General features: G+C 50.5%; 1 protein-coding gene across 6 annotated transcripts in view; it reads left to right on the top strand.

The window, feature by feature from the left end:
* Positions 1-27,595, top strand: part of NCOA1 (nuclear receptor coactivator 1) — a 139,091-nt gene that overhangs the window by 87,116 nt on the left and 24,380 nt on the right. For all 6 annotated transcript variants that reach the window (XM_064508235.1, XM_026101991.2, XM_026101990.2 and 3 more), the window contains 2 exons: positions 9,738-9,843; positions 13,917-14,083. In XM_064508235.1, the coding sequence (XP_064364305.1) occupies positions 9,755-9,843; positions 13,917-14,083 (256 nt within the window). In that variant the 5' untranslated portion in view covers positions 9,738-9,754. The remainder of the gene's footprint in view (positions 1-9,737; positions 9,844-13,916; positions 14,084-27,595) is intronic.

The following is a 27,595-nucleotide window of genomic DNA, read 5'->3' as shown; positions in this document are numbered from 1 at the left end:
GAGCTTCAGCAGTGGAAGTAAAGCGTTTGCCGTGAGGGCTCTTGCGGACCAGCCGCTCTCTGGCCTCGCTGCCCGCATGCGAGAGCACCTCGGACGTGCTCGCGGTTTGCTGTGGCCTGGTGCCACTGCTGATGGGCTCCCAGCTCGCATGTGCCAGGGTTGCTGTCTAAGTGCTGCTGTTCGTGCTCCTTGGGGCTCCACCACCGGTTCGGTGGTACCTGCCTGGGTGGAGAAGTTCTGCTCTGTCGCTTGGGACCTCTCGGTGTTGCTGCACTGTGAACATATATTAACAAACCCAAGCCATCTCCTGGTTTCCTAGCTGTCATTTGCTGCTCTTCGGGAGGTTTCTAGAAAGCCCTTTTTTTTGCACTCTGCCTACTTAGAGATGCCAGAATATTTGCACTGAGCACCAGCAAGCAGCTGCTCCTCTGGGGCTGCTCCGGCATCTCCATGTCTCGCTACGGCGCACCTCGTCCTGCCGCCGAGGGTCTCCCGCCCCGCGTGACCGTCCCTCCGAGAGGCAGCTCGCGTTGCAAGGTAGCACGGCCTTCGTCCTCTGGGCCTGGTTCAGCATGGTGCAGATTGCGGTACGCTGGGGCTTGATGTAAGCTGAGCATAGTGGGAGCGGGTGGCCCGGGGGAGCAGGTCCGCACGCGGCTCTGGCTGGCGCAGAGCCCCGCGGTCGGATGCTGCAGCACCGGACTCCAGCACAGATCTGCATTTCTGACGAGGTTGAGCTGATTGATTCCTGAAGCAAGCTAATTGCAGATGCTTTCACAAAGTAAAAATAAGCCTTTTGCTGGTCTACTTCATCCTTCTTTGCAAAGCGAGATCTCAGTTAGTTTCAATGATTCGTAAGCCCCTTCCACCATGCTCCTTGGGAAGCTCCTTGACAATCTGACCTTTTCCATGGTCCAGATTCTGCAACCCAGTTTGTCGCGGTTTGAATAATCTCACTCTTTGCAGATCCATCGAGCCCAGCGTACGGACCGCTTGTGCGTGGAGGTGTTGTGCAGGCCAAGTCCGGCCAGCGCTGCGTGGTACGTAACGCAGACCCGTTGAATTCGCGTTGCTTCTCCTTTTCCCTGAAGTTTGGTCAAACAACACTTTGTTGTTTTAATCTTTTCCTTACAAATCCCTCTAATCACTTTGCCGTTTATGGTGCTCTTTTATGACCACTTGTTGATATCTTTCTGTTGAGAAGGTGATCTCGGCTGTGCATAATTCTCTGTTTGGTTAGCTAATTATGCATAGATAGCTACTGATGCTGTCGAAAACCTGAACCCTTCATTCTCCATGCTCTGCTGACCCTGTTCAAATAGGCGTGAACGCTGCTATGTCATGCCTGTATTTTGCATGGGCTTGCAGCCAATATCTTGCTCGGTATCATGGCTAGTTCTGACTCCTGTTAAATATAGTCAAAAAACCACCCCAAATCAGTGAATTGCAGCAGGAGCCATTTCTTCATGCATCTTGGCTTATTCCCCCCTGTGGCTATTGATTAGGATTGTGTTTGATTGAGTTTCAATTTTATTTCCTGCTCGTATTTTTTTAGCTCCCTGGGTTGCTTCGTAATCAGGTTTTGTTCTCAGTGGTGGTTATATCTCTTTAAAATCTGGTATTGTATGCAAATTTCAATAGCTCTCTGATCCCTAATTAAGTTATTAGATACAAGAAGGCTTAGCCGATATCCTGTGAACACACCGTTAGCTGCCTCTCTCATGCTGCGTAGCGATTCTTCAGGTCCTTGTTCGTGGTCTGCGAAGCGTTTCCGGATGATGAGAGAAGAGCTCGTGTTCAGACCAGTCTCAGTGACTGGAAGGGCCGAGCTCTTCACTGCGCAAAAAGCAAAATGAAGTTGTAATGTAATATAGAGAGCATTTGTATCTGAGTTATGATCTGCTCGATGGAAAGGTCTAGCATGAAGCATGGCTTATTTTTCATGTTTTCAAACCCCCACTCCCTTGCACGCACTGGAGGAACAAAAAGGATGCAGCTGTGGTTCTTTGTAGTGGAGTCAGCACCAGATGACAGCAGCCTTCATCCCCTTTGGCGGCAGAATATTAGGTGACGTACTATCCAGCATAGAGGCTTTCCTTCATCCTTGCAGGAGAAGGATAGCACATGTCAACCCACCTTCTAAAAATAGCTGGGAGCACAGTCACCGTGTGCGATCTGCTCTGGCTCGGTCAGAAGTTGCGGTTCTGATGCTGGTTGAGGTCCTCCAGCTTGTGGTAGGAAAGGTGCGTGGTCATGAATGGTCTTCAGGAGCTTGAAAATCTGTGAAAATCAAACGCAGACGTTCGGCAGCTTCGTCTGTAGTGCATCGCTTCGACTTCGGTACGCGATAACGAGAACAGAGCTGTCTGCATCTCGAGAACGTTTCTCTAACACCAATAATTGAGTTGTCTAGGCATTGCTATGCCCACATCTCCGTGTTTCATAAGAGTTTGACGTCATTTTGAAGAGGCTGTTAATGTTTTATTCTTCAAGCTGTGTTTTTGTGGGCTTTTTTCATATATATTTCCTTCTATATCCTTTCAAAATGTTTATTTCTGATAGAAAAGAAACCAAATTCAGTGTGTGTTTTGATTCTAGCTTACTGATGGCTTTACTCCTGTTGAAAAAGCTGCAGTAGTGCACTTAGCTTGTGCTGATACGGTTAGTTATGTGAGGGTGGGACGTTAATCGTGAAGGTGAAGCGCTCGCTTGCTCTGATGGATTGTTTGCTTTGGTCATGGGTAAATTAATGCTCCGTCATAAAACACTGGTGAGCAAAACCTTGCGCTTGCACTACCGCTGGAGAGGGATGCTCAGAGCTGTTGCCGGCAGCGTAGATAAGAGCGTTTGAAGAAGTGAAGTAGAAGTTTATATCTTCTGAAATCTTTTAAATGCACTGGGCTAAAAATGCCTTTTAGAACAGCAATTAATAACTTGTTTAAACACCTAGGGAGTGGTATTCCTAGGTACACCTAGGGAGCTGGCCCGCGGAGCCCGATTCTGCTGTCTACGCTAGTTTTTACAGCCCTTTTGCCCTCTCAGCTCCTCTGGCCACTGCTGCACCCAGGGGCTCTTGGCCTTCGGGAGCAGCTTGGGGCCTCGCGTTCACCTCTTCCATCTGCGCCTGCTTGATGCACGGTGGTGATACCCCGGCCTTCGGCGTCTGGAGCCCCACTCAGGGCTCGGGGGAGAGTTAACGTGGGCAACAGGAGTAAAAGAGGCTGTGGAGTCTCCATCCTTGGAGATACTCGAAAGCCACCTGGACGTGGTCCTGGGCAACCTGCTGTAGGTGAGCCTGCCTGATCAGGGGGGTTGGACTACATGATCTCCGGAGGTCCTGCCAACCTCAGCCATTCTGTGAAAGCCTGGGAGAAGGGAACTTCAGAGCCTCCTGCCTCCACCAAAATACTCTGCATGTTGCTGGGCTTGGCTGACAAATGCCAATGGTTGCAGTTAGGCAGAACCGGATCTAAATGTTGCTCTAAAAAATTAACCTGAGCATGGATTCAGGTGTTGGGACTGCTAAGCTTTGCTCAGCTCATAGCTGGAGAAGGCGAGGAAAGCTGACTTTGCGCACGCGTGCACAGCAGTATCAACGGATCCTGTTTGGGGTGGTGGAGAGAACAGGTGGAGAATCGGATCTCAGACCTTTTGCGATGCACCTCAAATGTGGACAGCGGTTAAGGACTTTGAGGAAGCAGATGGCTGCTGTATCTCCACACTGAGGCAGGCAGGGTGCCGTCCAACTTTAACATAAGGTTTTCTAAAGCTTTGTCTTCAGCAGTCAGGCCTTTAGAAAAGAAAATCTGTGGTTTAAAAGAAAAAAAGTGTGCATTTTTTCTACTTAAAAAAAATCCTGGTGATGACCAACACCAACCACAAGTGGTTAAACCAGAGGAAGACGATATCCCCGCCTCGTGTGTTTATCCGCAGATAATTAAAGATCAGGCACTTCAGTTAAAATCCCATAAAAGGGTAGTGATCAGTAGGGTAAAAATATATTCTTTTATTGTACATGTGTATGTGTGCATGCACGCTTTTGTATCTTGGTTGGCTCTGTGGTACCTTAGCTATCCTAGCTGTAGCCACCTCGACTTTTCTCAAGGAAGCCAGCTCAGAGCCTACGTCTTTAGATCTGGAGGTGCCAGTCAGGAATTTAGCATCAAACTACTCAAATGGATTCATTTCTTTGCAGTGAACCCACAGCAGTTTTTTCAAACAAGTTTGATAGTGCGGCGCTTTGTTTTGGTAAGTGCAGACTTCTCTCCAGCAGATAAAAATGTCATCATTTGGAAAATGACACTTGAGACGTTTTCTTCCAGCTCTCTTCCTTTTCATGAGTGCTCAGAGAAATACAGTGTTCCTGCAGCCTGGGGCTTTCTGTACCTGCGTACAAGCGTGAAGAGCCTCGGGAATTTTTGGGGCATCATGTTGGAGCTGCCTTGCGGTTTGGCTTGGACCCTATATGCAATGGCAGAAGAAGGACTGTCTTCAGAAGACTTGTCCTGTTGGAGCAGGTATTGTAACTCTTCTTCAGGAAAGTTGTTCCTGCTTCTTGTTAGGACTCACGTTCTTGCCGTTAGATGAGCTTAAGAGAAGCAGACTAGAGATGGAGAACGAAAAGACAGAGCTCTCGGATGGTGGTAGGAGAAGCAGCAGGCTGTTTGGCCCATTGCACGATTTTTGCTGGTTTGTGTCAGAACCACCTGAGAAGACTGCTGCTGGTGGGAACCTGCAGGAGAAAGCAGAAGTAGTCCAAAGTGGTGAAAGAAGGAAAAACGCGAGCAAACAAAATTAAAAAAGAGCAGAAGAAAAAGACAAAGGGGAAGAAGATGAAAGACTGGCTGGAATCTTTTTTGGTATAATAGCCCTCTTTCGGATTTCTTCAAAGCATGGTTGCAAGATTAGTCATTAGATCTGAGGCTCCAGCCCTCCAACAAATTCAGCTCCTTGGCATTTCCGGTCATCTTAATGGATGTCTTTCATACTGCAGTCAGCATATGGTGTCTTCCCTCTTGGCTCGTCCACCAGGACTCTTGAGTTTGCTAAAGCACCTCGCTAAGACACGAACGTGTGGGTAAATCCCCCCCACTGCTTTGCTTCAAGTGAGGGCATGTCATTGGACCCAACGTCGGTAGCAAAAGATTTACTGGCCGCTTTGGTACCGTTTATTCTCAGATGCTTCTGCAGCGTGCTGGTGGGTGTCCTGCATGGACGGAGCCAGCGGGAAACAGCGCTGGCTTGGCAGGGCTTACAGCAGAAGTTGACCCAGAGTGGCGATGGGTTGGTGGGCATCAATTTCTGCGTTTTAAAGAGCGATTTTAGTCTCTATCGCTCCAGCATAAGTGATGGCTATATACGCTTTGTGCTCAAAAGCTGTTGAGTGGCTCGGCCGTTGTGTTAACATGCACAAGTAGATGCGACTGAGCTGTTCGACGCTGAGCCGCGACACAGCTGAAATCCTGTTAATTCTGTCCCTGGAAAGGAGGGAGCCTTAGTCCGGGCTTGGGACCTGTGTGTGGCTGCTGTGGGACCTGCTTGGCCACCGCCGGTCCACGGGGGCCGGGGCTCCAGCCAGGGTAGAAGGGCTGCTGGATGATGGGGCTGCTGGATGATGGGGCTGCTGGAGTCCCACCAGCAGTGCTGTTGTGGCTCCCGCTTGGCCGGTGGAGAACTGAGATTCCAGTTTTAGCAACTGAAGGCATTTACCCGGGATCGTCCTCGCATGTGGTTTTCCTGGAGGTCTGATACCTGCGACGCCGTCGCAATCGCTGTAGCACGAGGGAAGCTCCAGATCTTGGTGGACGAGGCTCCTGCAACCAGCCCTGCCGCCGGCCGAGCGCCCTTTCTGCTGCAGGAGCTTTCCGCGACGCTCCGGCTGCATCAGTGCCATCGCTGCCTGTGCGTTACTGCATAACCGAGGCAGACGTACAGTAATTTTTATGAAGCCACATGTGCTTCTACCGCAGTTTAATTTGTGCTACATGAGAACCCGATGTATTTGTACGTGCTGCCAAACGCTCCTCTCTCCCCATAGAGAAAATTGTGTAATTGCAAAGTGTAATTCACGAGCGTAATATGAAACTAAGTGTGTAATGCTCTGCGACTACGGGGGAATTAATGTTATTTTTTCCTTTCAGAGGCTGTATAAATTAGCCCACTTTTCTTATCAGTTCCTGGGAAAGAAGGTTACGGTTCTTGTAGCTTGGCTCTGTACCTTATCTCGGCCGTAAAGGCTGCCAGGTGACACTTGCTGGGTTGCAGGCACGAGCAGCTCCGCCAGGAAGCCTGCGCGAGGACGGCGGCTCTCGTGCGTATCCGTTTCTGCTCCTTTGAGCCAGCGCGCTTCACGTTAGTTAATTATTTGCAGCATACTCTTGTTATTAGCAATTGCAAAACTAAAAATAGTTGCGTTGATATCTTGACCTCAGCGAAGACCGGGGCTCCTGCCTGCAATTTGGAGAGGCCCCGTGGGAGCCCTGGGCGTGGTGAGATTTTTAAGCAGCATGTTGTCGCTTTTGCTGCCTCCTGGCCAAATTTCCTCCCGTCCCGCTGCTTGGCGTGTGTTTGGAGAGAGCGGTGCTTCCAAAAAGCCGGAGCGTGCCCGATGCAGCCCTCGGGGCAGCGGCTGGGCAGGGCGCTGGCTCCTCCACCTCCCTGCCCGTCCCCTGCCAGCATCTCCCATGTTTCCAAGCAGGATAGTCTGGAAAAAGTCCCTGAGCTCCGGTGCTTCTGGCTGGAAAGCAGCGTTGAAACTGTCCTGGAAAAAACGAGGCCACCGCAGAAGAGCATCTCGCGAGGAAATGCTTGGTGGGCGAAGCAATCCTGGCAGGCTATTATTATATAGCTATTATTATAGTAATGACAGAGTGGGAAAGATTGGGCTTGTTCGAGGTGGGGTTTGATGCCGCAGAGCCGGCGGGTCCGTCTGTTGGCATCTCCACGCGGGTCGAAGGCAGACCTCCGTGCCGGCCGCGCTGGGGCCGTGGCATCTGGGGATGCTGATTTTCTGCCCGCTGCTAGGACCATTGCACAAAACCAGACGTGGCGTTTGGTTTTGACAGCTTCAGCAGCCAAAAAAGCGATGTCTAATCAGGACTGTGAGCCCCTCTCCTTTTTTGTTAGGGATGAGGTCAGAAAAAGAAGGTGCTTAAGAAAAGCCCAAACCTAACGATGCATACGGCGGATTAGCAGGCGACTCGCTACTTCTCATGCATTGCTGCTTCTGTGTCCCCGTTGTGGTTTCACTGTTCCTTCCATCATCTGCAGAAGTTCAAAAGCCCCAAAAAATCCTCCAGGTACGACCCCAGTGTTCGGCTCAGCCACCCATGAAGCTGTGATTGGCGCGGTGTAGGTGGCTCCGTACAACGTTCCCGGTGTGCTCCTGGCTCTCCCCAGCTGAGACTCCGTGCGTGCACAGAGGGGTTGCGTTTTCGTGATGAACAGTTGCAACGTGGTGGACTTCTCCAACGCTGGAGTTGTCCTGCATCTCTCTGATAATGTCAGCATTATGTTTTAAGCAATTTTCTGGGTCAAATTCATCCAAAATGTGGAAATGTATTTTAGAAATGGGCAGTCTGTTAGCGTTGGGTATTGAGTGGCTAGTTCTGTTGTCTTCTGTTCGTGGTTGTGGGCAGATCATTCAGGCTACTTGCGCCTGCTAGGGGTAGCGACGGCTGCCTTCGCCAAGCTGTGGGAAATCTGTAGATGTTATTCTGAGAATATCAGCATTAAGCCTTAGTAATTGATACGCTTTTTCTCTTTTTTTTTTTTGTTATTTTCTTTTAATATGGAAATTGCATTCATGCGAAGGTCTTCAAGGTCCTGTTGGAGCAGTGGTGTGGGCCAACGCGTGGTCCTCTGTGTCCCGGGTTAGCAAGGCTCTTGTCGCTGTTGGTATATTCATTAGCCTCCACCAAAAAAAGCTGCTTTTTGTCATCCGTTCCTATCCTTCTTTTTTTTTTTTGATCAGTCTCTTTGAAGACCAGTTGTCTCCTGCAGGAGTGGATTCAGAGGTTCACCAGGGTCCTGATAACAGGAGGGACCAGGACTGGAGCCGTGAGCTAGAGAATGGGACAGAATAATGCAGAATAAGACCTGGGGGAGCAAGGGCGTGGATCTGGTGTGGATCACATGGATCTGGATCCCGTCCTTCATTCACCTCCCGGGCTGGCCACTCTCTCCTGCCGTGTTGCCGGTCCTGCGCGAGGCTTCGTGGTGCAGCGCGCTTGCCGAGCCGCGAGACCGGGGCCCGTTCCAGCGACAGCAGTTACTGCAGCTCGGTATTTTGGGGGGCAGCAAGTTAAACTTCTAATTTTTCACTCGTTTTTACAGAGTTTGTTGCTTTTCCCCTATATATTTGCTCTGGCATCGTCCCTTGTTTCAAACATGTGCAATGGGGGGAATAAGATCTGCTCCCTGGTGATGGCCAGTGCGTCGGCTCCAGAGTTCCCTCCTTTCCCTGCACCCACGTGGCTTGGCTTTTGCCCGGGGTCCCCAGGTATCATATCCTTCCAAAATTACAAACCCTTCCAAAAAGCCTAAAGCAAATAACGAGTTTGGAGGGTGGCGATTTGCAGGATTGCATCACTGCGCTTACTGGAAAAATCGCTGAACTGCTTTAGCGGTGCACGTGCGTAGCCGTTCTCTGTTCGGAGGTCCGACCTTCTTGGTTTCACGTGTCGCATGAGTCCTCGACCCCGTTGCGTGACATGCTTAGCCCCGTTCAGGCCATTTCAAGCAGCCAGAAATGGATTTACAGGGGGGCGGAGGATTTGCTGGCGGCGGATGAGCCCTTGGCAACGTAGAGCTGGTGTCACGGCGTCTGAGCCACCCTCTGCCTGGCTCCTGACCCCGGAGAACGAGGTGGGAGGGGGTTTTCCACGTGGGTTTTCTGCTTTTGGGCGCCTGAGGCTGGTCAGGTGAGGGACAAATCCAACTTCCCTTAGGGCACTGGGGCATCGGGTGGTTTGTGGACACGCGAGTGCGGCAGTGCATCGCTTGGGGTGGTCCCTCAGCCTTTCAGCTAGGGCGTTCTTGCCTGGTCTGAGGAGCACCCGTTCCTAGGAGAAACAGGCGGTGGAGGAGATACGGTTTGCGGTGGAGGAGGTACGGTTTGTGGGTCAAGGGCTCTCAGGCGTGCATTGCAAGGAAGTCTGAGCTTGGGTCTGAAAGCATCGTGGTCGTTGGCCAAACCCCTATAACACACCTCGAGATGAAGAATCCAGCAGAAATCCTTACTGGAGTATCGGGACTATGTCATAGTTTTATTCAGTTAAAGAAAAAAGTAATATATAATTCATTATTCAGGAACATTAGCACGTGGGATATTGCAGTATTATAATCCTCATGGTTTAATACTCTCTCTGAAGCTGCTGGACCTTTTCTTGTAGCTTCGACCTCTCGTTTGCCTCGGCATGGACTAGGGTGTCGGTGGCAAGGGCTTGCATGGCAGCGGGGTGCCCAAGAGCTACCCAAAGGAGGGTGGCGTGATTAGTTGTTGTCTTCTCCTTGCACCATTTCCTTCATAAACTGCTGCAACGAGGCATAAATTCAAGCACTTAGGTTCTGATGAGCTCTTCTGGAAGAAGATCTTGAGCAGTAAGGGTGGCTCGTGTTGGATTAGTTACCGCTGCAAAGGTCGCTCGCTGTGCGTTTTCTGGCACGCCTGCGCGCGCATCAATCATTCGGGAGCTGCGGAAAGCTCGTGCTTAACTCTGGCTCTCTTTGGTTTGCAGGTGCAAAGTAGGTCAACATGAGTGGCCTTGGGGACAGTTCAACGGACCCTGCCAACCCCGATTCGCGGAAGAGGAAAGGCTCGCCGTGTGATACGCTGGCCCAGAGGTACGTGTGCCGTGCTGAAGCCGTTCCCCTGCCACGGCTACTTTGTCATTCTGACTGCATCGTTCTGTCCCGTCTGCTCGAGCAGATGGAGCAGGGTTTCAGCCACTCAGAAACGTTCACACTTCCCACCAGAACTTCGCTTTGCTTTTATCAGTGGCTGTGGTGGAAGATGGAACATGATGGAAATACAGCTCCCCATCTGCTCTGCTTGTTTTGAGGTGGCAAATGATGATTAGAGGCTTGTTATCAAAGTTAATGTATTGATTTTGTAAATCAGCGCTTGATCACACAGAGGAGCATCAAGAAAGTTTTCTCAGAGTAAATTTGGGACAGATACTTCTGTCAAGGGCAGGGGGGTGAGCTCTGCAGCTCATCCCGAGCCTTCTGCCTCTTCATGCCAGATTCTCAGAAATACACATTTCTGTAACATTCAGAAACCCCCGTGGAGACCCTCCCGCTCCATGGTACAATGGTGAAACAACTTGTGCCTGAAATGCTTTCATTTCTGAGAGCAGCACGGCCTGCTTTGAAACTCAGCTCGCTGCAGAAACGCGCTGCTTGCTTACGACTGAACCTGCGAGTCCTAGCTGCGTTGCCGGTACGTTTAGAATAACAAGTCCTAGATAAGTACGACTGTGATCTCCCGCTCGCAGGCTTCTGCTGGCACTCTGTGAATCATCTGGGTCTCTCCGTTGCGACGCGGCCTATTAGTAAGAGTGAATTTACAGTGCCGCTGCTGACTCGGTGCGTCTCCTGCATGGGAAGCTGTTTAGCTTGTGGTTGCAGAATATTGATGTGTTAGGCAAGCTTCAGTTGTATTCTTTGTTAATTATAGCGTTTATTGGACATTGTAGACAATAAGTATAAAGGCTACAGCGTGCTGATAGTATGTGCTAATAGAGACATTAAGTGGTTGCTTAAGATTTTCTATTTATTGCAGTTCTCGGTGGTCACTTCGCTCTTCTAGTGCAGCGAATTAGCTATAGAGCTCCCATACCTTTTTACGAAGCCTCTCAAACTCATGATTTAGCTGTGCCATTAAAATAAGTAATAATAGTAGAGCCCATTTTCATAGCACTTGTTGCAGTTGTCTTCTTCCTAGCAAAGCCTTTAGTAATCATGTGAAATATTGACTGTTTCTGGCCGGGTCGTCCCCATCAGGGAGCGAGGCAGAAGGTGCTCGTGCTCGGCAGCCTTCGTCCCCGAGGATGGAGCTGGTGAGGCCCTGCCTCGGTGCCTGGTGGAGCAGGGCAGGCTCGGGAGCCTCTCCCTGACGGAGCTGCCGTCTAGAGAACCGAGCGTGCACATGGCTTGGCTTGACCTGCTCTGCCTTTGGAAAGAAGATCTCCTGTGCTTTGTTTCCTGACCGCGAAGCGCCCTGAAATGGCTTCGTGCTGCAGACAGAAATCTTGCAAAGCGCCCAGGGTAGGGGACAAGCAGGGCAGAGACCCTCAGAAGCTTCTGGATGAAGGAAACGTCCTTCCTTGCCCACGCACAGCAACGCTTTACACGTGCAAAGCCCCAAAAAGTATTTTAGAAGTGCCGATGCGAGTACTCGCAGGCAGAGGTAGCCACTAGATGCAAAACGAAGGGGCTGAAGCACAATGGTAGCCAAACTTGGTGGAGAAGCCCTTGCCTTCCTTTGGCAAACGCGCTCTCCCAGCCTCCCGCAGTGGTGGGGACGGACCTCTTCCTCCTCCACGTCCTGGCCAAAGTCTGCTCCTGATGTGGTCCGGAGCGAAGCCAACTCCGAAACTCCTTTGTCAAAACCGGGAAGGTTTAACTAGTGCTTTTGATGATCCTTCAGAGTCATAGCGAACAGCCCACTGCTGTAATATTCTCATGATGCTTTTATGTAAGGAAAATTGGCCAATTCTCCCTCCTACAATTTGAAAGTTGCCACAGCAACAGCGACATTAAGTTTTTTCATGAAATGAGCTCACCCACAACAGAGGGATTTTTTTTTTTCTCCCCCCTCTGCTAATTCTTTCTGATTCGCGAAGAGAGCTGGGAATTAGCTTGACTTTACCCCAAACGCGCGTTGGGCTCCTCGGCGGAGCGCTTGCCTGCCCGCGGCCAGGTCGCTGCGCGGATGCCTCCCGTGGTGGGACCGCTTTGCTTTTGCAATCGGTTCGCTCACGGTTCTTTTTTAATTCCCTTCTAGCACTTAGTTTATAAATTCTTATTTCTTTGGCATCTCGCCTCCCGTCTCTTTTTGGTAATTTAGCGAGAAAATAAGTCACTGGCCTCTTTAGCGCATGTTCTTTTGGGCGGTTACGGGGTGCTAATGGGAGCACATCGTTTGAGACGCCGATGGGAGGGGGAAGGTGGCACTTTTCGGATAGATTTCTTTCTTTCCCGTATAATCCCGTTGCTGCCGAGTGCACGAGGTCCCTAGAGGCAGCGTAATTGGGTACAGGTTAGCGCTTTCCGTGGTGAAAATGGGTCGCTTCCAAAAGCACGCCTTTCCTGCTGATTTTTCCTTCTGATTTCCCCCGTACCCATGCGAAAGCGGCTGAGGTCCCTGCCCAGACCCAGCAATTTTGCACAAGTTGCAAATCCAACCTGCCACCAGAGTCCTCAGCTCACCATAAACCATTGGTGGCCCGAGCAGAAACCCAGCTTATGTTCTCCGTACCTGGCAGCTAGGTTTTCTGGTGGCCAATTTTATTTCATTTTTGGATTCTGCTGACCCACCGTGCCAAGCAAGTGGCTGGCCTTTCTCTTGCCTCTCTGGCCAGTCACACCTGGATGGAGAAACTGAGAAAGAGGAGAAATGAGGTGTTGGAGCAGGGTGAAATTTGATTTAATGAAGCCTGCCTGAGTGAGGCAATGAAACACTCAGCAAGATGCGTGTCCACCGAGGAGTCTCTCCACTCATTAGATATTTGCATGCTATAAAATGCCCAAGAAGTGATGCACTCCTTCCAGGCCTAGATATTAAGCTGGAATTAAGCAAGAATAAAGAACCGCTGGTGTAGCCTACTTGCAGAGCTCGTGCAGAGTGCAGCATATTCCCTTCCTCTTGCACGTCTCTTCCCGGGGAGCGTTAGGGGTCTGGAGGACCTTGGAAGCTCTGGTCGGATTCGCTTGCAGAGTTCTGGCCTATTTGAGGGCAAAGCCGTCTCATTGCACCATGTGCACCTCATCGGCTTCCCGGTGTCTGGTAAATTTTAGGCATTTTTAGGCAGGGCTTTATAAAAAAAGTGGGTTGGGTGTCCTGCAGAGGCTGCAAGAAAATGATGTGACTTATTGGGGGAAAAAAATCAATAAAAATGCGTTGCACATTCAGTGACCTGTACATTTGTGGACATTTTGAGCTGTTCTCATTTCATCCAGTAGCTGCTATAGTGGAAGGCGTGTTAGGGAAAATGTATACATTTGCCTCTCTCATCTGCACAAGCAGGGTTTTTTTGGTGCTTTTGATGCCTTACCTTTGGCAAAGGAGTATGTTGTAGTGTCCAGAGCGGCTTTAATGATAGCCGTGTTATAGCACATAAATAATTTGTAGGCAAGTCTCAGAATTTTGAAAGAGTTGCTGGAAGAGGGTTGGGCCTTCTGCATTGACTTGGAGCGGAAAGAAAAGCTGCTTTTGCTGGGAAAAAGTTGACCTCCTGAATGTTTTTCATCTTACCCTTGTCACTGTTGATTCAGAGTCACTTTGGTGGACTCCAGTAGACGCTGTTAGCCTTTCCGTGTGAATTCAGGATTTAGTGTCGTGACAGCTGGAATGCTGGCTTTGGGAAAGTACGAGGTCATACGGATTTACAACTATTTTTGAGAGGAAGACGGGGCGTTACAGCTCTGTTTTTGTTAAGGGAATACGGGAGGATCTGGCTAGCCGTATGCATCTTCCTTGGTATTAATTTCAATTCTTTTTATGTGCATGAAAATAGACAAAAGCCTGAAGCAACTCCCCAGTAATTTGGAGGAGTTCAGATGACAGCGCAGTTGTGGCTCTAGCCAGGACTTGTGTTTTTAGGTACTTGAACAGTGTATAGGTGGGGATGGACTGAGCAAGGGGAAAATCATTAACATGACTTTTTATTTTCCTTTTTTTTTGTCTGTGGCAGCAATGAAAAGCGGCGGCGGGAACAGGAGAACAAATATTTAGAGGAGCTGGCGGAGCTGCTGTCTGCAAACATTGGGGACATTGACACTCTGAGTGTCAAACCCGACAAATGCAAGATCCTGAAGAAGACGGTTGATCAGATCCAGCAGATGAAGAGGTTGGAACAAGGTAAAGCTGCAGCCTCTTGACTTTCATTGTCTGAAAGCTTTAGAGTGCGAATATTCTCCTGGTAGTTTCAGGCACTAAATTGCAATGAATAATCATGGCTTAGAGGCAGTTCCAGTTGTTACAGTTTCCCCGTCTCCTGCTTTTATTAAAGCATTAATGTAAAAAGGTGACTTTGCTCCTGATGCCTGGGCTGTTGGAAACGGCACCTGGGTCTCTGGTGCTGTCTGTCCCGTGGCACAAGCGCGCTGTAATGTGGCACGTTACGGTGTTTGTGTGTCATCCTGAAATTATTCCGTAGATGCAAATACACAGAAGTGCCTTTGAAGCCTTCAGGATCAGGCCCATTAAGTAGTTATCAGCAGTAATATCACTGCTGTTAACTGGTACGTGTACCGACAGCCCATTTTATGGTTGGGTAAGATGAATGACGGACAGCTCTGCCACGCTGTGCAAGATTTCGTGAAGAACCATTTACCCTTGTCAGGTCTGTTTTCCTGCCAACAAAGTAGATTAGAGGGGCATTAATCCATGTAGTGCTGGTGGATGTGGGCACTGTAGGCAGTAAACATAGAGCGATGCTTGAGAAGCCATATAAAGGTTAAAATTCACCCCGAGTGTCAACTCATAGGCTGAAGTATGCAAGTCCAAAGGGCTTGAGCAAGGCGCACGAGAAGACGGCTGAGCCGGGTGAGGGGGTGTACGTGTCCGAGCCTGGGATTTGTTGGAGTCCTCGCAGCCCGGGCTGGTCCCTCGGAGTCGCAGCAGCTTGCTCTGCAGCTTCTCAGCGAAGGGGTGGCCACCTCAGATGCACGAGTGTTTTGTCCTTTTTGCCCAAGGTGACCGCCGAGCATTTAGTATTAGTGCTAGGCGAGCTCCATCAGTCAAGCGTTTCCTTTGCCAAAACTCCTGCTGCCCGCTCTGAGCGTGGCGGCGTTGCCTGATGGCAGGTGCTGGAGTTCTCATGAGCCCTGTAGCTGGGACATGGGTATGTGTGTGCAGGCACTCGGGTGGGTTCAGCCTTGTTTGGTCCTTCAAGGAGGTCACAGTCTTGGGCCGTATGTGCAGGAGACATTGGCATGGGTCCTCCTACTTCGGTGTTGCTTTCGGCACTGAGTTGTGGAGCGTAGGCTCCTTGGAGGACGCAGAAATGGTTGCAAAGCATTCGCCTCCTGTTGCGTGTGCTGCCTAGCTACGCGGCCTTCCTGCAGAACCGGGGAGGCTGTTTTTAGATTTCATTCACGTTATGGCTGGATTCTGAAAGGAATTTCGTAGTGGGTAAGTACTTCTGAGGTTCTTGCTTACCGCCACTTCAGTATTCATTAGTTTTCTTGACATTGCACAGCAGGGCTGAACATTAACTAGGACAAGCACTACTTAAAAATATTGTTCCTTGAGCTTTGCTCTGTATTACCGGCTTATCTAGTGCTGCACCACATTACGGAAGAAAGGAAACTTCACCTATCGTGGTTCTTAGCAATGCTCTGCAGCAGATTTTACATGCGGAGGTAGGAGAAATATGTCTAAACATCAGAACACTTGTACTGCGGGCAAAGACAATTTTCTGTACTAGTGCTTACATCAGATGCTGTGCGGAGAAGTGTTTCCCTCCCCGTGTCCTTCCTGCTTCTCCTCCTCTTTGTTTCTCCACCGCAGAACGAATTAATGTTTGCTAACTACCGAGGTGGTGTTTTTTGTTGCTGAAGGGTTGTAACCTCCAGCAGGGCTTGAAGACCAGGAGGGCCTGGTGTGGGGCAGGCGGAGGGAGGGACCGCGTGCCGCCCCGTCCTCCTCCGCGGAGCCTCCTGCCCCTCTTGAAGCTCTCGAGGTCCCGTCTTCCCAGCTCTGCTCGCACCTCCGTTTCCACTTGGGCACCTCTCGCTGCAAGCCCTCCTCATTTTTTAACCCGCAAAACAGCGGAGGAGCCAGAAGGCGAGCAGAAAGCTTGTAAATGCCTCGCATGCAGCAGCGAAGCCCTCTCTCCCCTCCCCCTGCGCGCTGGGCTGCTATTTAAAGTATGAAGCAAATGCTTTTAGAAAAGATTCCTAGGTTTGGACCCCTTCCAATGTTAGTAATGTACAGTTGGCAGAACAAGCAGTTTGCGGCTGTGGCAGCAACCTGAAATTCATCTGCCAAGACAGCAATAAATGCAGCAGAGGAAGGGGCCAGACAGTTAATTCTTCAGCGTTCGTCTGTCCCGCAGAAGTTTGGAGATTGGGAGTCGTGTGGGTTGGGGAGTGCTGCTTTCGGGCCCTCAGCTGCGTGGGAGCCCCGGCCCTCGGCGGGGAATGAGAAGAAAAGGCTGCTGAAGTAAGCTGGGCGGTGAGGAGCTTAGCAAAGGGAAAACAGCTCCAAACGTCCCGCTAAATAACAGACTTGTCATGGGCTTGCTGCTTTAGTAGGGCCCAGACTGATGCTCATGGACATGCCACCTCCAGGCTGGGGCACTTTGGAGACGGAGGTGGAGATGGAGGACGGTAGAGACCGGAGAGATGGTGGAGAGGGAGTAGATGGAGATTGTGGAGACGGTGGAGAGGGAGTAGATGGAGATTGTGGAGATGGTGGAGACGGAGTAGATGGAGGTTGGAGGACAGTGGAGTAGGTGGAGATTGTGGAGATGAAGTAGAAGGAGATTGTGGAGACGGTGGAGAGGGAGTAGATGGAGATTGCGGAGACAGTGGAGATGCAGGATGACAAGGCTGAAGCCTAAATACTCTTTGTGTATCTGCTCTTTGTGCCAGTGAGCCGATCCGGCTGAGGATCTGGTGGTCTCCAAGCTCTAACAGTCCTACAAGACCCTCTGGTGCTCTCTGGCAATGGCTTTCCATGTTTCCCTCCTCGTGGTCCCCTGTGTGGATATCAAACCCAAACTGATCCTCAACACATCTGTGTTGTGTGTTACACCAACATCCTGCCATTTAAAATGTCTCAGTTTCCTTCACTACAAGAAAACCCTTCGTAATCTGTATTTGTTGGGAAAAATAAGGCATTGGATCATAGAGGGAGGTCATACAGTGCGAGATACGGGGCCTGAGCGGTGATGCTCCTGTTGACCCCGGTTGCATTGCTTCATCCCACGATGCCGGGTGGGGGCTTTCACCGTCTCTGGAAAGGACCTTCCTTCTCCCCCAGGAGAAATTTTAATTCAGCACCTCTGTTTTGTAAGGAGATGACATTGGGCTTAGGCAAGGGGTGGAGACAAACGTGCAGAAGGGCGTGCAGAGGTCTGAGGAGCCGGTGAGCCCGGGGCACGGGAGCCTGCTGCCGGCGGAGGGGCACCTCGTCTTCCCCGTAGGCCTGCCAACCTTGGGAGCGTCCTCTTTGCGATGAAGTCACCACGTCTTTTCCCAAAAGCCCTCTACGCCGATAGGGTGCTTAATTTCCTTCCAAAGCAGGACTGGAAATGCAGCATCTTAATAGAATAAATCAAATAGTATTGAACTTCTCATTACGCTGCCTGCAAACTCGAGCAGCCGCAGAGGGTTGCCCTTGAAACACCTCCTCGTGCGCTACAAGTCGCTCTACAAGCACGAGCCTTTGCGGGACCTCCTTCCCCCCGTCCTTCCTGTGTTTGCTCTTTGCCGCGTGCCTCCGGCTGCTCCTGCTGTGCTGCAGTATGTTGCTTTTCCGCGGAAATCGGGGCTGAGAGCCGCAAGCTACCTGGAAGCTGAGCTTCCACGGCGCATCTCTCGTCCCGGCCAGAACCCTTGGGGTGCTGGTTATTAGTTTCTGTCCCTGTCAGGTCCAAAAGCCCCAGTAGATTTTCTCTGGAGTTGCCAAAAGGAAGGATTTATTCCGTGATTGCTGGGGTACGTGCAACTTCCATGTATCACGAAGGCCCCTGACTCGTCTGCGTGTCAGTTCGGTAAAAAGGTTTTTACGGCAACTGGGGAATTATAAGAATGAGCCGTTCCCTTTCAGCGTGTGTTGGTAGAGCTGCTGGATTTATTTTTACAGATACATTAAAAAAAAAAATCCAGATCTTTAGATAATGCGGTTTTGTTCTGTAACAATGTTACGGAGGATTGACCTGATTAGAGGACATTTTCAAAGGGCAGTAGATTAAGAATTAGCTTTCTTTTCTAAACGTTACTGTGTTAACCTGCAGCGAAGGTGACACCCAATTTTTAAAGTTAAATTGCTTTGGGAGTGGAGGAACCTTCATCTTCCTTTCAGATAAATGCATAATTTCTTCAAAGGTCTCACCGGCGGCTTGTCTGCATGAACTGGGGTCTTGCTCAAACATGGGCCACCTCGGGCACGCTTGGGCTGCTCAGTCACCGGGGAACCTATCACCACATCAACCCCAAATGAAGACAGCCCTTAATTTATGACCACCCCCGATTTGTACGTTAACCTACTTGAGGAAGTAATTTTCCTTTTGGGTAAATATAGGAGGTTAATTAAGTGTAGTATATGAAGTCATTATTGACTTTGGCTGCTCTGTTGCATGCGATCATTGGGCTGTCAGTGGCTTTCCTTTAATTATGTTTCCCTGCTGTCTTGTCATATGTTTAGATTTGGCCCGGGAATTTTTTTCGTATTAACTCTTATAACTTCTAGCACTGAGAGGTCCTGAGTCCTCGGTGGGACAGACAGAAGCCTCTTCTCTGAGTAGCTCCTGGTCATCTGGTGGTGACTGTGGTTAGAGATCGGGTCTGACTTTCCAGGTTCCTGCTCCCTGGGTCTTTGTCCTTGATTGTTCGTTCCCACTGTCGAGCTCCCAGTTCTCTGCAGAACGTTTTACTCCTTCTCTCCGATTACATATTTTTGCATTTTCGATTTTGAACTCTGCTTTGTTTCAGCTCTTCCCTCCTCCCATGTCGTAATCCCACCCTCACCCCCTGACTTTGCATCAGAAGTAAATTTATTTTAAAACTTTCCTAGTTTTTATGTAAAGATCACTAATGAAAATGTTAACTTAGGTTAAATGCGTGTCTCTGGGACAAGTCTAGCATTTTACCTGGTTGCTGACGCTGTCTGTGTCGGTTTGGAAGCGTCGCGGTCCGTAAGGCTGGTGCCCATCTGGTGCCGCGGCGTAGGGGACCGCAGCCCTGGCAGTGCCATGACTCACACGGGCAGGAGCGGCGAGAGCCGCGGGCGCGCAGGATCTGCTGCTTTCCCTCGGCCTTTGCCTTGTTTTCATTCGGTTTGGGAAGATTAAGGAATTCCAGCTGGGTTATTAACTTTGTGGCTGCGGAGGAAGTCTGTCAGCGCCGCGTTTCTCGGAGCTGGGGCGCGGGCTGGAAGGGGCTCTGGTCCGAGCTCCTGCTCGCGGCGGGCTCGGCCGTGGCGTCGCGCTGGGCTCCTCGGGGCTTTGCCCCGTCGGGGCTTGAAAACCTTGAGGGACAGAGACTGCCCAGCCTCTCTGGGACAGCTTGACTGTCCCCAGGGCTTTCATCCCATCCCGTCTGGACTTTTGCTTGAGGTCGCACCCATTGGCTCCTTCTCTCGCCAGCCCCTCGCAGGCGCTGGGGCTGCCGTCGGCTCCCGGAGCCGCCTCTTCGCTGGACTCGCTCCAGTTTGTCTTGCGTTGGGAGGCCCCGGACCAGCCGCGGTATCTAGATGCGGTCGAGCGAGTGGGAGATGGTGTTCCTCCACCTCCTGGCTGGGCTCCCGTTGCGTAGCCCAGGACGCTGTTGGCCGTCGATGCTCAGCCGTTTTAAAGCACTGGAATTACGCGGGGATCGCGGGGGTGTTGCGAGTCGGGAAACACGCCTGCTGCTGTGTTAACCCCGCACGGAGGACGACTCCCAATTTTTAGTCGAGGAAAAAAATTCTCTTCTTCCTTTAGCAAAAAGTTGCATCAAGGGGACCCAACTCTCCACCCACATAACGGAGGCAGAGCTAAAAGCTGGCTCTGCTGCCCAGGGCGGCCAGATGAACAGAGCGGGTTGAAGATGGAAGGCCCAGGTTGCCGTCAGGAGGTCCAACGGTGGAGAGGGATCCCAGGAGGGCCAAACCCTCGGGACCTCCTGCTGCGCTCCCACGTCACACCTCAGCTCCTTCCTTCATGGCCTGGGGGACCTGCCCAGGGTGGGCATTGCTGTCCGTAGGGTACGGCGACTGGTCTTCTCCCTCCTTTGCGAAGGAATTCAGATAAATTGAAGATATTCAGTTCAGAGAATTTGAGTGCAACTTTTGGTAGTTTTGAGACTCTCCCAGAATCTTAGAAGTGAACCTGAAATGGCAGATCAGCTGGAGATGAGAGGTCCAAGTGGAAAAGGGAACGTACCAAAGGATAAAAGGAGAAGTTTGGATGTGAAGATTAAATGCAGAATGATCCTGTATGCAGGAGAAACAGATTTGTGAGGCTGGGAGGAAGTATAAGGTGGCAGGAGCCAATGTCAGAAGATGGAAGCTATTGAAGCAAAAGCTTTTATGTCCTGACTCAACGTGGAGACCCTTCAGTGGACCCAGGAGAGGACGCTTTCATGCAGCAGCAGAACAAGCTGTAGAATTTGTGCATTCTCAGAGAGGACACAGAAACCCCGTTACTTGGAAAAGCGTTAAGCCAAAGGCTTGAGAAATAGCCCGAGCTCAAAGCGTCCCAGAGCCGAGCTTCAAGGCCAGTGCCGGTTGGTGTGAACGAACGATGCGCTGCAACGGCCTTTGCTCACAGCAAGGGACTTGCTCCGCCGCCGTCCACCTTCCCGCTCGAGCAAAAAGTGCGCTTCATTCCGGCAGTGCATGGAGAGGGGAAGAGAGGTGAGATACCAGCTCACACGGACATGCCATCCGGTGGTACCTCTGAAGAAATCATGTTTTTATCTGAAAGGAAGATGAGGTTACACCTTTACCCCCGCCCTCAGGTGACTTAACTTAAAAATGGGGGAAGAGGGGCATGCATTTGATACTGGGTTTTGTGTACCTCTCTGGTTTAATGCAGTACTTGCAACAAGAACTAGGACAAGGATGGTCTTTCCTGTTTTTCTATTGATTTCTATTGTTTTCTCAAGCAATGGAGCTCTTACTCCAGGCTGAGACAGCTCAGTAACGTGCCTGCGTCGTGAACAAAAGTTTAGGTCTAACATTAACAAAAGTTGAGGTGTAACACTTTGGGTTTTATTGAAGAACAAAAGCAAGCAGCCGAACGGCATCTGAGGAGCAATGCAAGTGGAAATGTCTCCTGGATATGGAGTAAATTAAAACTGCTTTAAGGGGTTTACATTAATTAAAGGATTTTTAATTAATTAATTAAAACCACATTAAGGTTTGTGTCAAATCTAAAATTAGATCGTAATCTCTTCAGGCTACAACTGTCAGCCTGGTTCTACAGTCTCCACTGCGAATGCATTGACTTTATTGGAGTCATCTCGATTTTGTTTGCTTTAAGGGAGGTCAGAATGGGGAGCTTCGCTTTTGTCTTCCGAGAGCCCTTCAGCAGCTGCTGGGTGGCTTTGCCCCAGGGTCGGCACGGCCCGCCTTGGTCAGCGTCGCTCTCATGGTGCCTTCTTGGGTGCCCAGGAGAAGAGCTTCATCCTGGCCCCAAAGCTGGTGGTCATGTCAAGCCTGGGTGCTGGCCCAAGCCATTCCTCCCCTGTCTCGCGCAAGGAGGAGCGGAGCAACGCTCTCCCCTTTCCTGCTGGTTCCAAGTCCAGTTCTGTACTGTACATCCAAGGGCTACCTGGAAAGAAAGACAACAAAACCCTGGAGTCCGGGGTAGACGGCAGAGGCAAGGAGTTTGTTCCTCCTGGGCTTCAGCCGGTGCCCCCTGCGAGCCCTGAAGTGGGAGGCTGATCCAAAGTACATGGAGAACAAACAGATCCAGCTCATCTTTAACTGCTTAATTTGTCCTTCCAGGAATTGTTTGCGGTTAATGAGGAGGCTCCCTCGGCGGTGCTGGGGGACGTTGGTTGTGGTCCTCACTCTCTCCACCCATTGGGAGTCACTCCTGAGCTTCCCTCCTTGCATGTCGAGAAACTTGCTGCTTATTTTCACTCGGACTGAATTTCCAATGGGTTCGGTTGCCCTCGACGTTAGCCTGTTCTTTCTTCTGTTTGCTAATTGCTGCCCTTCCTGAACGTTTTTGGAAGTCGTGGCACTGGTTCTCTACCTTCACTGGACTGGAGTCCAACCAAACCAAGCTCTCTTCGGCTCTTTACATCAGCTAGTTAAGCTTTTCCTTAAATCAACCTAGGAACTCTTTCCTGTACTTCTTCCAATTTACGTCCATTTTTCTTGAGTTTATTGGCCCAGACTGTCACAGTTCCTCAAATGAGATCTTACAAGTCCTTCTAGGTTGTTGCCAGCATCGCCCCAGCCATTCTTTACTGTGGCCCAAGACTATTGTGGTGACTGTTGTCATCGCCTCTGTCACCTCTAGTTAAGGTGTCCCCAGATTTTAGCAGAAGCTCATCTTCTTGGTTGCTGAGTGCATGACTTTGAAGTAGCAGAAGGTAGGTGAAACGTAACAGCACACCTTGGCCATGCAATCAGATGGTTTTTCCTACCATTTGGTCCTCCTCCGTGTGGAGGGGTCAGCCCGTCCTTGAGCTGGGAAGCTCTCCTCCTCTCGATGAAACACATTTTTTCTGAAGAGTGAGTTTTGTGGAGTCTCTCAGAAGTCTGTGCTAGACCTTAATGCTGTTCAGCACCTTCGCTGATGTGGAGGTAGATATAAAATCACCACCAGTCAAATCCGCTGTTGACTCTGACTGGCAGGTTGTTGTCTTTATAGTTCACACAGAGCGGTAGGATCTTTAGTGGAGCTGGGCCCATACAGACAAAATGTACTTCGGTGCAGCCAAGTACAGGGTTATATGTATATATACAGGAAGGCTGGATGGGTCGTACCTTGGGAATGGTGCTTTTGGAAGCCATCTGGAGATGGCAGGAAAGCAGAAAGTCCATGTGACTGATGTGATGAAATGCAAAACAGACTAAAGCAGTCCCGTGGGTATCGTTACCGTGTGTACAATACCGGTGGGACAAACCTGGAACGCAGAAGGCAGGTCTGGTGTCCGTGCTGGAAAAAGGAGATGGCAAAGTATGGAGAAGGTGGAGAGAAACGCCACAAAAATGATTCAAGGGGTGGAGAAAACGTCCTGCGGCTCAGAAAGCTGAAGAGCTCTGTCGAGTGGACCGAAAAAAAGAAGGGTGGAGGCAGGCTGATGACACTGTGTAAGCACTAACGAGAACGGAAAATACTGTCTACTAAAGAGGTTTTTAAATCCAGCCTAACAAAGAATGACTCAAAGCTGAAGCCAGACAAAAACAAATTAGGAGTCGGGCCCAGATTTATAATTCTGCGGGTGATTACTTCTGGAGCAAGCTGCCAAGGGAAGTGGTGAACTGTGCAGCTCTTCGGCTGGGTTTTAGCTAGGCAGAAGTTAAGGGCTCATTGTGGTCTAACGGGGTGAAATCCCGTGGCTCTGCGATGTTCGGGAAGTTAGATAGGCTAATCTGAGGTGCTCTTCTGGCCTTCAGCGCAGTCAGTCTGAAACTTCAGAGGTCCCATTTCCCGCGTCCTCTGAGCGGTCAGCAGGTCGGTTTGAATTCACGACTCGGGCTGTGCCTTTGCTTGGATAGACAGGAGAGGCAAGCAGAGGTGGGGTAATGCAGAAATTATTGCATGGATTTAGGTGATTTTGCCAGGGAAATGCGTGTTCCTTCGTTGGGCTCCTCTTGGTTGCAGGAAAGACCGATTCTTTTCCGCGTAAAACGACCCAAATGTTAATAAAATGCAGAGGAACAAGGTCAGACTGGCAATTGCACCACGTACGATAGAAGTCAGGTCTCTCCTCTTTGCTTAAATATTAAAATTAATCGTATGCACCAAACCGGCCGTGGCTGCAGGTCAGACCCCGCAATCCCAAGTGTGAGCAAAACACCCTGGATGGCAGCGCGAAGCCCGGCAGCGTCGATGGGACGCGCCGGAGGGGCTGCACGCCTGCCGCCGCTCGGGAAGCCTCTCCGGATGCCCGGGAATCTGCTTTATATCAGGGATCGATTTCGGATACAAACTGCCCCAGGTCAGTGCTGTAAAAATCGCTGCCTGCGCAGTGGCACCGGGGAGCATCCTCTGTATATGTTTATTTTATAGAGCCCTGCCACCTCCAAAGCATGTCAATAAAATTCTCATTCCTCCTCTGACAGTTTTAATCTAGCTGGCAGTTTAAATATAGCACAAGGGGAAGGGGAGGCTGCTAAGAATCGCAGAGGCCTCTCCAAACATTGCCTTTATTTTAACAAGTGAACATTTGGTTATTATATCCGCAAGCTTTTAAGCATCTCACACTGTCAAGAACTAATAAATCCTTTAGCACCTAGCTGTAAGAAAAGGATCTGATAGGACGTAGCAGGCGTGTGGATCATGCAGAGAGTCATAAACCACCTGTAGAAATTACTCCTCCTCTCGCCTTCTGCTGTGCTGGATTAGCGCTTTTTTTTTTCCTTTCTTCTTCTTTTTTTTTTTTTTGGCTTGATTCAGTCTTGTTTCTAAGAAGGGCAGAAAATGAGGAGGAAAAAAATCCCCATCCCTTAAAGTCCTTTCTCCTGGCCCACCTTACCCTTCCTGGAGAGGGACAAAACCCGTTGGCAGGTTCTTCCACCCTAGGCAATGGCGTGCTTGCCTGGGATGGTGCTCTGAGTTTGGCCCCACCATGCAGGGGACCCCGTTCGCCTGGGTGAGGATGAGGAGGAAGGCTGGGCTGTCCCGGGGGCCATCCGGGCTGGATAGCACCCGTCTGCTTGGTGCACAGCCACCAAGAGGTGCCTTCATCTCACCTCTTTTGGTTGCATGGAAACTCATCATCCAAGCTTCCCGGGAGAGCGGCGGGGAGGGAGGCATTTCCACAGGGAAGCGCTTCCCACCTGCCATCAGAGGGGCCGAATGAATCCCTGGAAGCCCCTATCTCTAGTGACCCTTGAGAGAGAGCCCTGCTGCCCAGGCAGCGGGTTGCTGGAGCCCACGAGCAACACCGGAGCGCAGGTACCTCCGGGCAGCCTGGTTTCATCCTGGTGCATTTTGCCGCGGTAAAAGATGAGCCAGAGCCTTGGAGAAAGGAGCCAGCGGCCTGGAGCCTGGCCAAGCCACGGACACCGTTGGAAGGTTTTAGATGATGTTTGTTGCTCCTCTTTCTGCCCTTGCTGTTTGGGAAGTCAGCTTCCCTCCTGCATCCCAGGACACGTGTTCCTTAATTAATTGAACTGCCAGTCTCAACTAACTACCTTTTAAATCATTAAGTCCATGCTACAGTGAGCGGTGTTGAATGCCGGAATGGGGGACTCGCTTCCCGCAGTGGCCGGTTTGCCCTGGCTTTTGTGCCGCTGGGAGAGGAGAGGAGCTTGCCCAACGTGCACCACCCTGATCTCGTTAGTCTCCGTGGCTTTTCCTGGGGACACACAGCAAAACGAAGGCTCGCTATTGAGACAGGTGGGCTGTTTGTCCTTCGTCCCCTGGGCACTGGCCTGCTGCGGGATCAGGAACCTGAGAGCTGTGAAGATCCAAGATCTGGCACTGCCTGCAGTTTGGAGGTCATGGTTTGCGTAGTGGTTGCACTCAAAGATTTAAAGTTCATTTTGGAGATGAGGGCCTCATTAAGCAGGCTCCGTGCAGATCTACAAAAAAGGCCATGTCCCCTTGTGTGACTTAGCTCATGTTCTCCAGGTATCTCCTGGCCTGGAGCTGCAGTTGCACCCATGGACTACATGGACATTTGCACACTACGGCTGCCCTTCTGGGCAGCTGCACTGCGCTGGAGCAAGTCTGCTCCTACCTCGCCAGATCCCCTTTGCGCGGAGGAGAAGCGAGTCGATCCCCTTAATAGCTGCAGATCGCCAGTTTTCCGTTCGCGGCTGAGGAGGGACAGATGGGAGGCGCGAGGACGTCGGAGTTGGCGGGGAGGCGCGGGGCGGGGAGGTGCCGCTTTGCGAGCCGGGTGGGAAGCGTCAGCTCCCCCCTCTCGGAGCTCGGCTTTGCATTGTCTGCACGCTTTGGCAGGCGTTTCGGTGCCTGCGCAGCTCACATATTTGACGTGCCTGTGCAACTCGAACATAAAGCTGATCTCACGGTTGACACGAGTGAATTTTTAGCAGTAACTTCTCGCGGACTCCGGCGCGTACAGCGCGCAGGGCTTCGAGATGCTGCATACCTGTGGAATAGCCGAGACAAGACAGTTGGTCTAATTCTTCGCAAAATTAATTAAATCGGATCATTAAAACCATGTTGTAATGTATTTTATGCCTGCAGGAGGAGAATAAAGGCTATACCAGGGCTGAATTCAGGTTGTGCGTGGGAGCTGCATGTATTCTTTTCTCATCTTTGCAGATTTCGCCGTGCCGAGTTGACACAGTTTTTGAATGAATTAAATTCTTCAGATTGAGATAAAAGTTTTTTCTTCCTTTATTCCTTCCCACAGTAAGATGGAGATGTGCTACCTGCTTGATCTCAGAGCTGACTACGAAGAAGCCTTAGCTCCTTATTCCTGTTCTCCTGTCAGCATTCAGCGCTCATTAATTTTGCATTCAGTCAGCACCGTATAATTTTTCCTGACATTGTTCAGACAACCAGCCTTTTTCACTTAAGACATCTCTACACCATTAATGTTTAACTCTAAAAGGTGTGAAGACAGAAAGAAATTCCTTTTCCTTCTGTTTTAATGACAGCATGCTTTCCTCTGCTGTCTGTGCCATTAGGCAAGGCTTTTACCAGAAGCAGAAAACCAGACTTTTCCATGTAAAGCTAGCCAACGGGAGCAGCGTTGGTCGGTTGGAGCAGAGGCTGGTGCCTCAGGTCCTGAGCTGCAGTCCTGGTGCTGCCGTACGCGAATGGTGTGAATGCGCTGTGCTTTGGGGCATAGACGGATGGGCCTTTGCGGGCGTATCTGGACTCCCTGGGGAGACAACCCAACTGGGTTGGGTGACCCGCCGTGATGTGCCAACGTTGAAGCTAGCGCTGGCGACTTTGTGCTGTAGAGGCCTCCGAGCGTTCATGCGGGGTGTTACGGCATCTCCGCCGAGAGGCTGGTGATGAACTTTTCCATCTGCTCCAGCAAGATCTGCAAAAGCATGGCTGGGCACGCATCCGTTTTGCAGCTGTAAAATAGCAGCGTTAATGGTGATTTATGTCTCCGGCTTGTTAAAGGGAAGCAACTGTCCATCCTCCCTGAGCTCCTCAGGTGGAAGGATGTCACAGATTGCCACTTACTCAAGCGCGTAGCTGTCGTTTAGGGGGATGCAATGCTCGAATATGTTCTTTGCAGTTTACAGAAAGGGTCAAATGTGTTAAACAGGACTCCCTCGAGTCATTTGCATTGTGTAGTCCTAAGGAACTTCGTTGTGCCTGTTAATGTGTAGGTACATGACAAAAATAAAGGAATTCTTGCCCATGAGATACTTCTGCTCTCCATGGAGAGGGAGGGGAGATACCAGCTGAAGGAGCAACCAAAACTAGGGACTTGCCCCTGGCCCCATGGAAGGTACCTGGCAGAGGCTGGAGTGAACCCGCATCTCCTGCAATCTCGTGTGGAGGCTCCTCATCCAAAACCGAGAAGAGCCACATTTAGCCTCCGT

Source organism: Dromaius novaehollandiae, chromosome 3 (assembly GCF_036370855.1).
Source record: "Dromaius novaehollandiae isolate bDroNov1 chromosome 3, bDroNov1.hap1, whole genome shotgun sequence".
NCBI classification, from domain to species: Eukaryota; Metazoa; Chordata; class Aves; order Casuariiformes; family Dromaiidae; genus Dromaius; species Dromaius novaehollandiae.
The sequence above is the reverse complement of the archived record's forward strand: the minus strand, read 5'-3'. Positions and strand labels throughout refer to the sequence as shown.